We start from the raw sequence: 12,718 nt of genomic DNA, 5'->3' as shown, positions 1-12,718 counted from the left end.
AAGGGTGACATTAAAAAGGGTGGTTGTTTTTTATTAATGAAAAATTGAGAGTTCTCATATAATTGTGTCTTCGAATAGGAAGTACCTTTAGTTCATACCTATTCGTGTTTGTGTTTTAAAGAGAGAATCTTTAACATAAGCAAGTTCATGATCTCTTCTTGCAAATAGTTTCATAAAAGTAGGCTGCTTTGCTATAGACTTCCAGCTCGGATTCGAGAGTGACAGTCGCCACCCAAATTTTTGAGATGGTTTTTCCGAGAAATTGAGAATTGGTTCAAAAAATGATAAGGCTTTTAGTCTAGTGAAAACCTTGAAAATCTTGGGTTCGGGAGTTAGGTTATAAGAGGGGAAGGTTTTGTTGAAAAAACACCCCCTCGCCCGATAAAAATCGGTCTTTTGACTGAGGTGATTGAGAATGGTAGGATTTCAGAGTTAAGAGAGGATTTTGAGATGACTTTGTGGACCTTTATTGATGAAACAATGAGATTTTTAGAGGGAGGGACACTGGAATAATTTTCAGTAGAATGGGAGCTTATGGATTAGTGGAGAGAGAGAGGAGCCCCAAAAATGGCTAATCAAAGCCCTATTTATAGAAAACTTGGTCAAGGGTGATGATGGTGGAGTGTGGGAGTTGAGCCAAAACCGAATCTATTTAATGATTGTTCTGAGTCGCGCTGTTTTGGCAGAAGCTTTTTGACTAGGCGTGGCCAACAACTTTCTGCAACTGTCAGAACTTTTCCCGAAATGTTGTGTAGCATAATGAGAAATGCCATGTGGTGAAGTAATTTTTTTGAAATTTTCTGGAATGCCAAGCGGCGTTTTGAAATACCACGTGGTATTTTGTGACATCACAGCACACCGAATTTCGCGGGAGCGCCCTGGACACTTTTGAATTCGGATTTGAGCATGGTTTGCAGAGTTGGAAAGCTTGTTGAGTCCTCTTTCTAACCCAATTGATTTCACTCAAAGATGTTCTATACATTGAAATGTGTACCCATTTTACCCTCAGTTTGTCATGAAAAAAGTTATTTTTGACAAAGCAAACGCATCTTTCTCTTTTGCAATTGAACCGGAAGCCACCCTATATGTTTGAAAATGGGTTTTCTTGAGGTTAGTGAAGGAGTAATGATCCAAGCCTTGAAGGTATATTTTTTTCTTATTTCATCATCGGAGAGCCAACCGAGCCAAACTTAAAGATAATCCGAAGCCCGGATTGGGGTGTCAACAGCTGCATTAGTTGGTATCAGAGCTCTCGTTTCAATCCTAACTGTGGCTGAAGGACGTGCTAGAGGTCGAGGTGAAAGAAGAGCTCATACAGTTAGTGTTGATGAAGTCTATGAGCGAGATGAGGTTACTCGAGATGCTTGAATGGAGGAAGGGTTTGCAGACATCAAAGCAATGCTTGGTGATCTTATCCAACGCATGGAGGCTTTAGAAGTTACAAACTCACCTCGCTGTCGTCCGTTTAAACCTTGGTTTCAGAAAGAGGTGGAGATGTCGGATGATGTTTCTATCACTAAACCTTTGGTTGGTAACCATCCGTCGAGGGGGAGGACAATGGTGGATTGAAGCTAGCATTAAGTGGTCATTCTCATCAAAAAATATTCCAAATCCAATTGTGAATTGGAATAAACCACCAGTTTTTGATGAAGAACCGGCACTACTACAATAAACCATGAAGATCACAGCTATTGGCCGTGATTGTAAGTTTTTCATAACGCTCTTGCTACCGTGGTGGATGTGGGTGTGATTATAAGTCACTCTCTTTTATCACAGCAATAAACCGTGATTGAAAGAGAGAAACAATCATGGCCAAAAGGCGTGATCGTTTCTCTTTCATCACGATTATAAGTCATGATTGTTTCTCTTAGGCGTGATTTTTTATTACACCATAAACTGAGATGGAAATCCATTACGCGTGATCTTTTCTTTGTATCTACTAGACCATCTTTTCTTGTCATTGCCAAGTTTCGAATCCTCGCACCATTGGTTGATTTCCCAAGCCCTTACCACTAAGCTAGCCAAGAACTTCTGTTACATTAGGAAAACAAAAATATTTACACTTACTTCCTAAAGTGAGAATTTTTTTTTCCTTAAAATTTGCTGAATTTTTTGAAATGCAATTAACATGATACTCCGTATTACAATATATAACATTATTTAAAAAAATTTAAAAATATGACAACAGATCTCTTGCCAATCAAAATTAGTTGTTGGTCACTAAGAATTTTTTGTGGCGAAAAATTTAGTTGTAGCCAGTAAATTTAGTAGACAATGGTGTTTTTTATTATAGTGTGCATTTTGTATTTTTATGAAAATTATCACAACCTGCAATTATGGACAAACTTTAAATTTTTTATTTTTTATAAACCAACCATTTCACATGGATTTTGTGTTTATATTAAATTTCAATTTCAATGGTGACTTCTCAATTGGATTTTAATCGTTTTCAGACAAGGTTAAGCCATAATAATATTATTGTTTTTATTACCTAATGTGTCCAACATTTGGAATACATCCATTATAACTAAGTTTCACTACTACAATAAACCATAAAGATCACAGCTCGTCCATGTGAAAATCAAACACTAGTGGAACAGCCCACCCGTCGTTGAAGAAACAACGACATCGTTTTGGGCATGAAGATGAAGATGGAACGTGAAGATGAAGACGAAACGTAAAGATTTTTTTGGGGTGAGTGTAATTAGGGCTTATCTTCTTACTTTTTGTAAAGAAATTTTTTTTTTTTTCAAAGTCCTTAAATGACATCGTTTTCCTTACATAATTTTTCAAAGCCTGCCTAAATGAGTACCAGACCTTGTGGTATTTTGTCCAACTCTTTGTTGGATCCCCTTCCCCTTTCCCCCTTTTCAATAAATTTCAATTTTGTTGATAAAAAAAAAAGAGTCCTAGCCCGCCCACGTGAAAATTCAGACCTTGCGCCTAAATGGGTAAGCTTTTTATCTCGCTGCAAGAGTGAGATCATTTATCTCACTTTTTTCCGCGCTAAAATTTTTTATCACGCCACAAGGGTGAGGTATTTTCTCTTTTATCTCGCCACTAGAGCGAGATCTTTTATCTCATTTTTTTCCGCCTTAAAATCTTTTGTCACGTCACAAGGGTGAGATCTTTTATCTTTTTTATCACGCCACAAAGGTGAAGTCTTTTCTCTTTTATCTCATCACAAGAGCGAGATCTTTTATCTCATTCTTTTTCACACTAAAATCTTTTATCACGCCACAAGGGTAAGGTCTTTTCTCTTTTATCTCGCCACAAGAGCGAGATCTTTTATCTCATTTTTTTCTGCCCTAAAATATTTTATCACGTCGCAAGAGTGAGGTTTTTTTCCTTTTATCTCACTGCAACAGCTAGGTCTTTTATTTCATGTTAAAACCTACTTTTTATCTCAGCTTTGGACTTAAACGAAGATAAAAAAAATTTAAGCACCACTTTTTATCACGCTTTCATTGAAAACCGTGATCTTTGTGAATATCCTTAGTGTGACCCATATCTATTATTGTAGCAGTGCGGTGAAAGAAATTACAAAAGCAAAAAATAAAAAAAAATTCAACAAAAAAATTGTATTGGTGAGAAGGGTAAGGTTGGTAAGGTTGTGGGGACATCATTGTGCGAAGGTGAAAACTTATTACCCAAGTCATATACTGTGGGCAACGAACTATCGAAAGATTATTTTGCGAGTAGTTTGGCAATTGTTGATTGGAGGAATGAATTTATCGATCCTCTTTGGGAAATCATTGAAGCTAGACTGTGGAAGCAACACATCATGGATTTCATGCCTAACATTGAAAATTGATCCTTTAATTTTCGAAGATTCCTCTTTGAAGTTTGGGTTTGGAAAATCAATTTGAAGTACAAGCTTGATGCTGATAAATTTTGATGAATTTGACTATATAAACTCGAGGATGAGTTTCTTCAAGTCAAAGAGAATGATGTAGAATGTAAATTGAAAATAATTTAATAAATAGCATTATTTAGTTTTTCCTATTTTGGTTTTAGTAGTTTTGTTAGGGAGTTTCTGTAACATTCTTTTATCTTTGAGGTGCTTAAATGCTAAATTTAATAACTTAAGGGCTAAAGTGCAATTTTTTTTAAAATTGTGCATGTGTGCCGTGTGTGTGTGCTGATGTGTTGAGTGTGTGTGGGTTTCTTCAAAACAAAGAAAGGAAAAAAAAAGAGAAGAAGAAGAAAACCCATCAGGAGGTTTACGTTAGAGAGAGAGAGAGAGAGAGAGAGAGAGAGAGAGAGAGCAACGGTGGAGGGAGAAGAAGGAGAAGAAGGAAGGAAGAGGGAATTAAGGATTAGAACTTGAATTGAAGACCTTCTTTGGTAATTCATGTTTTCCTATACTTAAATCTATGATTTTATTGTTCAATTTCATACTTGGCATATTGCTAGCTCTGAATTGAAGCCTTGAGAGGGTTTTTGAGGTTGGAATTGGGTTTACTTTCAGAAAAATTCGTGTATAACATATGAATATGCATAACTGTGTTTTGAGCAGAGTTGAGTCTGTCCTGTTTTTGACGAATTTTTACCATTGACATACCGATCATGTTATTTTCTGGTATTTTTACTGTAGATGCGTCTTTGTGTGTAGTTTATGCTGTAAAAATTTCAGAAGTTTCGGAGAAACCTGGAAAAAGATAAAAATCTTGAACCGGACTGCAGTCAGATTCGCGTCTGTGCTGACAGCCCAGACACATGTTGGAAAAACGGGCATAACTTCTTGCTCGGGTATCGGTTTTACGCACCGTTTCTTGATTCCGAAACTAGACTTGTATATCTTTCTGAATCTGTAAAGATTGTGCCTTAGTTTGGTCTGAGAAAAAGCAGTTTTGGTTCTGAAGTTAATAGTTTGGTGATTCTGAAATTCTGGGCAGGTTTTGTAGCTGTGTTCTTCATCAATTTTGTCATAGTTGAATATGCTTACTGACTATGGATGCTGTTGAGTCTCAAACATTGATCAATTGGTGATGTTTTGGTGTTGGAATTATTGGAAAAGATTGAGTATGTGATTTTTAATGAGCATTCGATCGCAGACTGTTCTGCCGGGTCTGTAGTTTCTGTTTTAGATGTGTAATTTCAATTGAGCATATCTTAGTCATTCGGAGTCCAATTTGGGCAAATTTTATATTGAGATTGATGTTCTGAGAGTATATTTTCTAATGGTTATAGTCTCGAAGTCTAATCCTAAACCAATAGAATGTTATAGTCAGAATTCGATTTATGGTTCTGCTAGAAAGTGTGTGTTTGTGAGATTTTTGGCTTTGAAGTACAAATTGATGAATTTACTTCTTTGTTTTTGGAATTGAACTTTGAGCTCATATGTGCGGAATATTTGTTAGGTTCGGAGGCGACAACGAGTACCGCAGCTCCACGTAGGGAGTGACAGTGTTGGTTTTCTTTTTGTTGGAGACCGAGGTGAGTGTTCGATTCATAGATGTTCTTCAATTGGATTGAATTTGTGATTTTGGACTATGACTTCGTGTCGGTGGGCAACAACGGCCAACGGCCGGACTTTGTGTCGTGCCTTTGACTTTGTGTCGATTCAATGGCTTTATGCCAAAATTATGACTTTGTGTCGAGCTAGTGACTTTGTGTCGGATTAAAGACTTTGTGTCGATTATTTGCTTAATGCTTAATTAATGATGAACTTGGATTTATTGTCTATATTGAACAGCATCCATGTCTCATTTACACTCCTGTAACTCGTTTTGGGTTCCAGTTTTGCAGGTATAGGTCGGTGTCCACTACAGGTCGCGTTTTGCATTTTGTGACTCGCTCGAGAAGTGCGTAGTTGAGGCCTGTGGGAGTCCTTGTCTCCTGGCCCGTAGATGATTTTTGCTTAGTTTAGTTTTGGATATTAGTTGGTTATGTTTATTTCTTGACAGACTTCCGCTGTAGTTTGTAAATGACAATCATTTTTGAGATGTAAATAAAATGTGGCTTTTAAACTTCAATATTTAGTTATTCTTGGAATTGCTAGTAACTGGTTGTTGTTGGGCTGTTGTCGCGTGTCGTATCGGGATAGGCCGATGAGGTGCTATTCCGGAACGGGGCGTGACAGTTTCAATTTTAGAAATAAGTGTTCTAGAGTATTTAGTTTTTCAATTATAGTTTACTTAGTTTCCTATTTTATTTTATTTTGTTCTACAATAATTAGGGTTGCTTCTTAGTATTTTGTTTCCTTTTTAGTTCTCGGGTTGCTACTATTATAAATAATTGTTGTAAGCCTTAGGGCAAGGTGGTTGTTTTTGATTAATGAAAACATGAGAGTTTTCTCATATTGTGTGTTTGAGAAGGGAGTATCTCTAGTTCATACTTATTCGTGTTTGTGTTTTAAAGAGAGAATTTTTAACATAAGCAAGTTCATAATATCTTTTTGCAAATAGTTTCATAAAAAGAGGTTGCGCTGCATCAATATCCTACCCTACCCTAGGGTACTCTACAAACATAGACAAAACTACCCTAGAGTTGTAGGTTCCCTACATTTGTAGGGTACCCTAGAACCCTAGGGTAGTTTTGCCTATGAAAACATGTTTGGCCTGATGGCTCAACAATTCAAAAAGTTAAAAGATCTCCACTAAAAACTATTTTGTTGGCGTCCTTTCCTTAAATGAAAACTATTTACCATATATAGTTATAGCTATTTTTTTTTCCCAAAAAAACCCCCTTTCTTTCTCAGTATTTGTTTTATGATCTCTATTTATTTTTTTTGGTCAGTCTAAAATTCATTCAATCAACTTCGAAGGAAACCACATCAAAGCTGCAAGTTCAGGAAGTAAAATACATATCCAACAAGGAAAAAGCCTATTCTATCACTTGCCTAATGTTAAGGCTATTTCTAATCACAAATTCCCAAGGAGATATAGGGACTTCAACCGCTAAGATAAGCTCATCATTTTGTTTAGCACCCATGTGAGCTAAATGGTCTGCACATTGGTTTGCAGCTCTATGGATGTGGATTAGGGCTATTTTGGTGCGTTGTAGTAGACAATGGGCTTCATTTGTGATAACACTTTGGGGGTGTTTCTCCGGCTTCCCTTCATTGATTAAGTTGACTGTTGTTATGGAGTCTGATTCGATTTGCACGTTGACTAGATTTTTCCCTAGGATTATGGACAATCTTTTATAAATTCCCAATTAGTTCTACTTCTGAGCTTGAGTTGCAACTAATCTTACCATAGAATCCGAGTATCCAATCGCCCATGTGATCAAAGTTACTTGTTCAGTGCTCCCTTTGGCAGGTAACATTAAACTGAATTCTGATGGTTGCTGGTACGAAGCAAATGGGTTATGAGGGTTTGGAGGAACTTTTCGTGATCACAAAGGCGATTGGATACTCGGATTAGTTGGACCTGACATCTATGATGCACGGACACAGACACGAACGTGGACACCGACACGGAAATTCTAAAAAAATGGGACATGGACACGGCACACGCTATGTGTATATTTATTTTCAATTTTTTCTCCAAGTTTAAATGGAAAAATGTGGACAAAATGAAAAATCCATAGTTCTAATACCATTCAAACAAAACAAGACATCCATAAGTTCAATACAATCTTATAAAAAAATTAAAGTTTGACCCCTGAATTTTTAAAAAAAATTATAGTTTAGCCCCAAAATTTTAAAAAAAATTGCAGCTTGACCCTCAATTTTTAAAAAAATACACTTTGACCCCCACTGTGTCTCTAGCCATGTTCCCGTGTCCGACACTGCAATACGTCGACCTCTATAGGTGTTGGTGCGTTATAGCCTAACATGTCTAATGTGGACTGGATATCCTTAAATCTAAAGAGTACTAGATTAGTGGGAAATGACTCTAATATTCTTTGGCAGACTGTCTTTTCCATCACCTTGTGGCAAATCTGGAAAGACAAAAACAATAAGAGTTTTATTGATATCGAAGTGCCTCCTGATATTAGTGCCGAACTCATTAACTTTTACTCTTTAGAAATTATGGAAGCCTTCAAGTCCCCTCCCAATTAATGGCTCCCATACACCAAGACTAACACTACAACAAAATCGGTCAAAGACGACGAATTTTATTCGTCGCTAAAATTTTTGGTGATGAAAAATTTCGTTGTCTTATGTTTCACGTGGAAGGGGTGCCTCCAATTGGCGACGTATTTTTTTGGTCAGCAAATTAAAGTAGTTTTGCCGAATGGGTACCTTTTGAAAACGAATTTTTTTTCGTCGCCAAAAACGACCAAACTAGAAAAAAATTGTTCCTCTTTGTTGTTACCCAAACTCAAACCTGGGAAATTCATTGCTAGAAGGTACCATTGGTGAGGAAATTTTAAAATTTGTCATCAATTTGGCGAAGAATCCAAAATTCGTCATCAAATGACGCCATTTTTTATATTTAGCGACGAAATAGGAATTTCCTCACAAAATGGTACTCCCTCCATCCGGATTTAATAGTCCCTTATTCAATTCTAACTGAATAAAACATGAGTTATATCTTTAAATTGATAATAAATTTTATGTCAAATATGGATCTTGTTTGATAGATCTTAATTAGTTCTATAAGACAATGTTTTCAAAATTACATAAAAACATTATAAATTACTAGATATAATCAATTGAAAAATGACACAAACTCCCCAAAAGGACTATTAAATCCGAACCAAGGTTTTCAAATCGGGATACGTATTGTGTGTCGGTTTTATGATTTTTCGTATCGTATCGGGATACGTATTGAGTATTGTAAGATACGGTAACAAAAGTTAATTTACACTAATTAATCATAAATACATTGCAATAAACTACAAATTGATAGGACATATGAAAAAGAAAAGCATTTAGGATGCAAAGTCACACATCTTAGGCCATCTAAAGTGTTCCAAAAGAGTAAGGTGTACCAAAAGATCAAGTATTAGAGACTTACATCCTCTATCCACCTTAATTGCATGGTTTATAACCATTTACTACTAATATGCTAACTTAAAAGCTCAAAAGTCAAAAGTAATAAGTAAACCAAACATATCAAGTTTGTCTTTTTGCTCAAATCTCCTATTCCTCTCTCACGCCAACGTTGTAAAGATCATCATCATCTTCAAGGTCATCCCCCAGCACCACCCCATCATCATCAATATATTCTTCTTTTTCTTCCTCTACTTCTTCCTCTACATCATCATCAATAATTTCAACCTCATTCTCTTCTCCAACAAACTTCCTTTAGCCTTTTCTGTCATTTTGAAGGTTTTTTGGTCCTATAAAAGTGGAAGCAATAACCAATTAACTATTGCATTTACATGTGCATAAATATAATTATTTGAAAGAAGATAAAGATTGCATCCCACGAAATATACCTCTACGTCCTTTTCTACTAGTTTCTCCCTTATTAACTTCAAAGCACTTATTCATATCCATCCATGAAGGGTCTAGCGGTAAGCATGGGTCTTCTCTTTCAGTAATCCATTTGTCATCAAATTCCATATCGGAGAGACAAATAGGATCATAAGCATCACCATTCTCCTCGCATTTCTTTTGCCTAAACTCCAAAGTGAGATTGTACTTGACAAAGACTAATGCATTCAATCTTTATGCTTCTAACCGGTTCCTCTTGTTTGAATGGATGTGTTGAAAGGTACTCCAATTTCTTTCACACCCGGTAGCACTACATGTGAGGGATAGAACTCTTGTGGCTAACTCTTGGAGTTCTTTGCAAATACCTCCATAGCTCTCCCACCATAGTCCTAAAAAGAGAAAGCCAAATTAGTGCAAGAAAGAAACATTGACAAACATTGTTAAGATGAGAGTTAATACCGGGTTGTTTCTTCTCTCTAGTTATAACGGCCATATCAATGCCAAACATACCAACGACATTATGAAATTTGTCCATTTGGGCATAAAGTTTTAATCTTGCTTGGATACCTGGATACATCCTTTCTATGACCGTGTACAATCCCAATCTCACTTCCTCATCAGTCTCAAAGGAAGCATCATAATGAAACCTAAAATGAACATTGAAACTAACATTCATGATAGAAAGTCACAAGATGAAATGATTTCATTATTGACAAATTAAATGTTACCTAGGATTAAGAAAATAAGCCGCCACATGAAGAGGTCGATGAAGTTGCAATGTCCAACGCTCAACAACAATCTTTCAAATCGCAGCATATCTTTTTTTCACTTTGTTGAAATTTTTCTCAATTTGTTCCTTTGCCCTATCCATGGCTTCATAAATATAACCCATGGCGGGCTTTGCATCACCATCAACTAGTCTTAGGACTTTAACCAAAGGAAGTACACCCTTCAAGCAATACCTAATTGCATTCCAAAACTTTGCATCCAACACTATTTGTTGGACATCTAACCCATTACGAGTCTTGGCATAAGAACTCTTACACCAAGCCGAAGAAGTAAACATGGCTCTAAGCCCATTTCTTTGAGTCAAGATACTTTTCAAAGTGAGGTAAGCGGTGGCAAACCTTGTCACGGCAGGCCTTGCTAAGTTATGATTCTTTGTATGCTTCTTCATCAGATTAAGCACCCAAGTATGTCAGTAGATATAAACGGTTAGTGTCTTTGCTTTGGTTATTGTGTCATGATGCACTAGTATCCTACCAATGCAATGAGCCGCACATGGAGACCAAAGAAGTTTTTTCCTCTTGTCCTTTAGCAACTCACCGGCAAGGACAAAAGCGGATGCACTATCGGTGACTACTTGTATTACATTTTCTTCACCAATTTCCTCAACAAAAGTATCAAGTAACTCAAACAAAGCAACACCATTCTTGATAATTGAGGAGGTATCCAATGATTTTAGGAAAACAGTCCCCTTTGGACTATTAACAAGAAAATTAGTGATAGAACATCCACACCCATCTTGCCATCCATCTGACATCAACGAACAACCTACTTTCTTCCACTCACTTTTGTACTTCTCTAAGGTTGAATGCACATTATCAACCTCTTTCTTCAAGAATGTGACTCTAACTGCATGATATGAAGGAGGTTTCAAGCCCTTGCCATATTTCCCGATTGATTGTATGGTGTTGTGAAACCATGAACTCTTAACCAAGCTAAAGGGCAAAGCCTCTCCATATGTCATTCTACATATGTCAACACATGGTTTTGTTTGATTCTTCAACATAGAAGGCAAAGTGACTTGTTTCGCCTTTGTTTTGCTCACATATTGATCCATACTTCCTCTTTTAGATATCACATTTTCCACCTCATCAAAGCAATCCACATCCACATCACCTTGCTCAATGCAATTTCTTTGTTTCAACTCTTTCAATATTTTTAGAAACATATTTGTAACATCTTCTAGAACTTTTTCACAAGGTTTTGCATTATGATGGATACGAGCTAAGTGGTGCTTCATTCTACTCACACCACCAGACAATGTCTTACCACAATAATTGCACACTAGTTTTAGTCTAGTGTTATCAACAGCCTTAGGATCTGTTAGCTCAGTAGCACGTACACAGTGGTTCCATGTGGGATCTACCACATCCCTCTTATTTTTCTTTTTTGGTGGAGCCATAACACTACAAAACACTATAAAAGATTGCGTAAAAAATATTTAAAATTGTAAAAGAAAGTTATGGGATATTGGGATAATAAAATACAGTGCTCTATTTTGTTGTCTCTTAGTGGAATGAGAAAGGGACATGCTTTATTTATTTTAATGGAGTAGCGGTCCCAATGGCTTTAAAAAATGTGAAGGGTAGGTGTAGTTGTATTAATATATGTTGTGGGTTCATGGATGTGAACATTCAGTGGGAAGAGGACAAATTGAAATTAGTAAAACTGTAAAAGAATGGGTTCTGCTTTTAGTTTGGCATTTGGAGAGAGAGAGAGAGATGTCAAAAGAGACTCCTAAGTCTCTAATAGGACCAACACATAACCAGATGACGAGAAGTCGAGAACCATACCTCTAAGTCGACGGCAAGATCGGAGGAGAGGGGAGACTCCGGAGAGTAGTAGTCGGAGTTTTGTCGGAGTTTTGCCATCGATTTCGTCAGAGTTTGGTCACCGTCGCAGAGAGGAGTTTGGTCGCTGCAGAGACTAGGGCTTTTCTTAGAGGATAAATGGGTTTGGTCTCTATTAAAAGCTTTAATTGGGTATAAAAAGGTAAGTTTAAAATTGGGTTAAATATCGTACGATTTACATACGTATCCCGATATGCGTCGTATTGTACGGTACTCCACTCGTAGCTTACGATTTATGTACATTTACGAGACGTTGAAAGATACATGTAGTTTTCCATGCAATACGATACGTTTCGTACAATACGTATCGAGTATCGTACGATTTCGACAACACTGATCTGGACGGAGGGAGTACCATTTAGCGATGAATTTTGGATTTCATCGCAAAATGGTACCGTTTGGCCACAAATTTTGGATTTCCTCGCCAAATTGTACATTTTTTAGACAAAATCTCATTTCCTCGCCAAATAAGTCCATTTGGGTGCCGAAATACTATTTCCTCGCCAAAAGGTACCATTTCGCGACGAATTTTGGATTTCGTCACGATAGACCATTTTTGTTGTAGTGTTCCTTCATATTTATCTCTCTGATGATGTCTTTATGTAATGTAAAAGAAATGATTATAACTTGATAATTATCCATCTTTGTTTTATTTTAAGAAAGACAATTATATAAAGAGAAATACAATTATTATTTTACCAAGTGGCTTAATTTGATTGGCCGGACTTAATAAAAAAATAACTGCATC

At 36.6% G+C, this 12,718-nt stretch overlaps 1 protein-coding gene and 2 long non-coding RNA genes across 3 annotated transcripts; 1 reads left to right on the top strand and 2 right to left on the bottom strand.

Annotated features, from left to right (window-relative positions):
- Positions 1-4,172: 4,172 nt before the first annotated feature.
- On the top strand, positions 4,173-5,978 carry LOC131301288 (uncharacterized). The gene is made up of 3 exons (XR_009191236.1): positions 4,173-4,347; positions 5,364-5,439; positions 5,744-5,978. It is a non-coding gene; the product is annotated as an uncharacterized LOC131301288 (long non-coding RNA).
- A 2,946-nt stretch (positions 5,979-8,924) lies between these two features.
- LOC131301289 (uncharacterized) lies at positions 8,925-9,944 on the bottom strand. Its single transcript, XR_009191237.1, has 3 exons — positions 9,794-9,944; positions 9,337-9,723; positions 8,925-9,237 (listed from the first exon to the last, which is right to left on the bottom strand). It is a non-coding gene; the product is annotated as an uncharacterized LOC131301289 (long non-coding RNA).
- Positions 9,945-10,136: 192 nt separating this feature from the next.
- On the bottom strand, positions 10,137-11,522 carry LOC131299638 (uncharacterized). Its single transcript, XM_058325223.1, has 2 exons — positions 10,587-11,522; positions 10,137-10,505 (listed from the first exon to the last, which is right to left on the bottom strand). The coding sequence occupies exons 1-2, from the start codon at positions 11,520-11,522 to the stop codon at positions 10,137-10,139; spliced, it is 1,305 nt and encodes a 434-aa protein (XP_058181206.1).
- Positions 11,523-12,718: the final 1,196 nt, after the last annotated feature.

The sequence above is a fragment of the Rhododendron vialii genome, chromosome 9a (assembly GCF_030253575.1).
Source record: "Rhododendron vialii isolate Sample 1 chromosome 9a, ASM3025357v1".
NCBI lineage: Eukaryota > Viridiplantae > Streptophyta > Magnoliopsida > Ericales > Ericaceae > Rhododendron > Rhododendron vialii.
Note: the sequence above shows the minus strand (reverse complement) of the source record. Positions and strands in the feature narration are given on the sequence as shown.

Excerpts from the sequence above, each read along its gene's own strand:
- LOC131299638 (XM_058325223.1), bottom strand. The coding sequence starts at position 11,522 with ATGGCTCCACCAAAAAAGAAAAATAAGAGGGATGTGGTAGATCCCACA. Across the intron at positions 10,506-10,586 it reads ATTGCATTGGTAGGATACTA|AAGCATACAAAGAATCATAA; the intron begins GTGCATCATGAC and ends AATCTGATGAAG.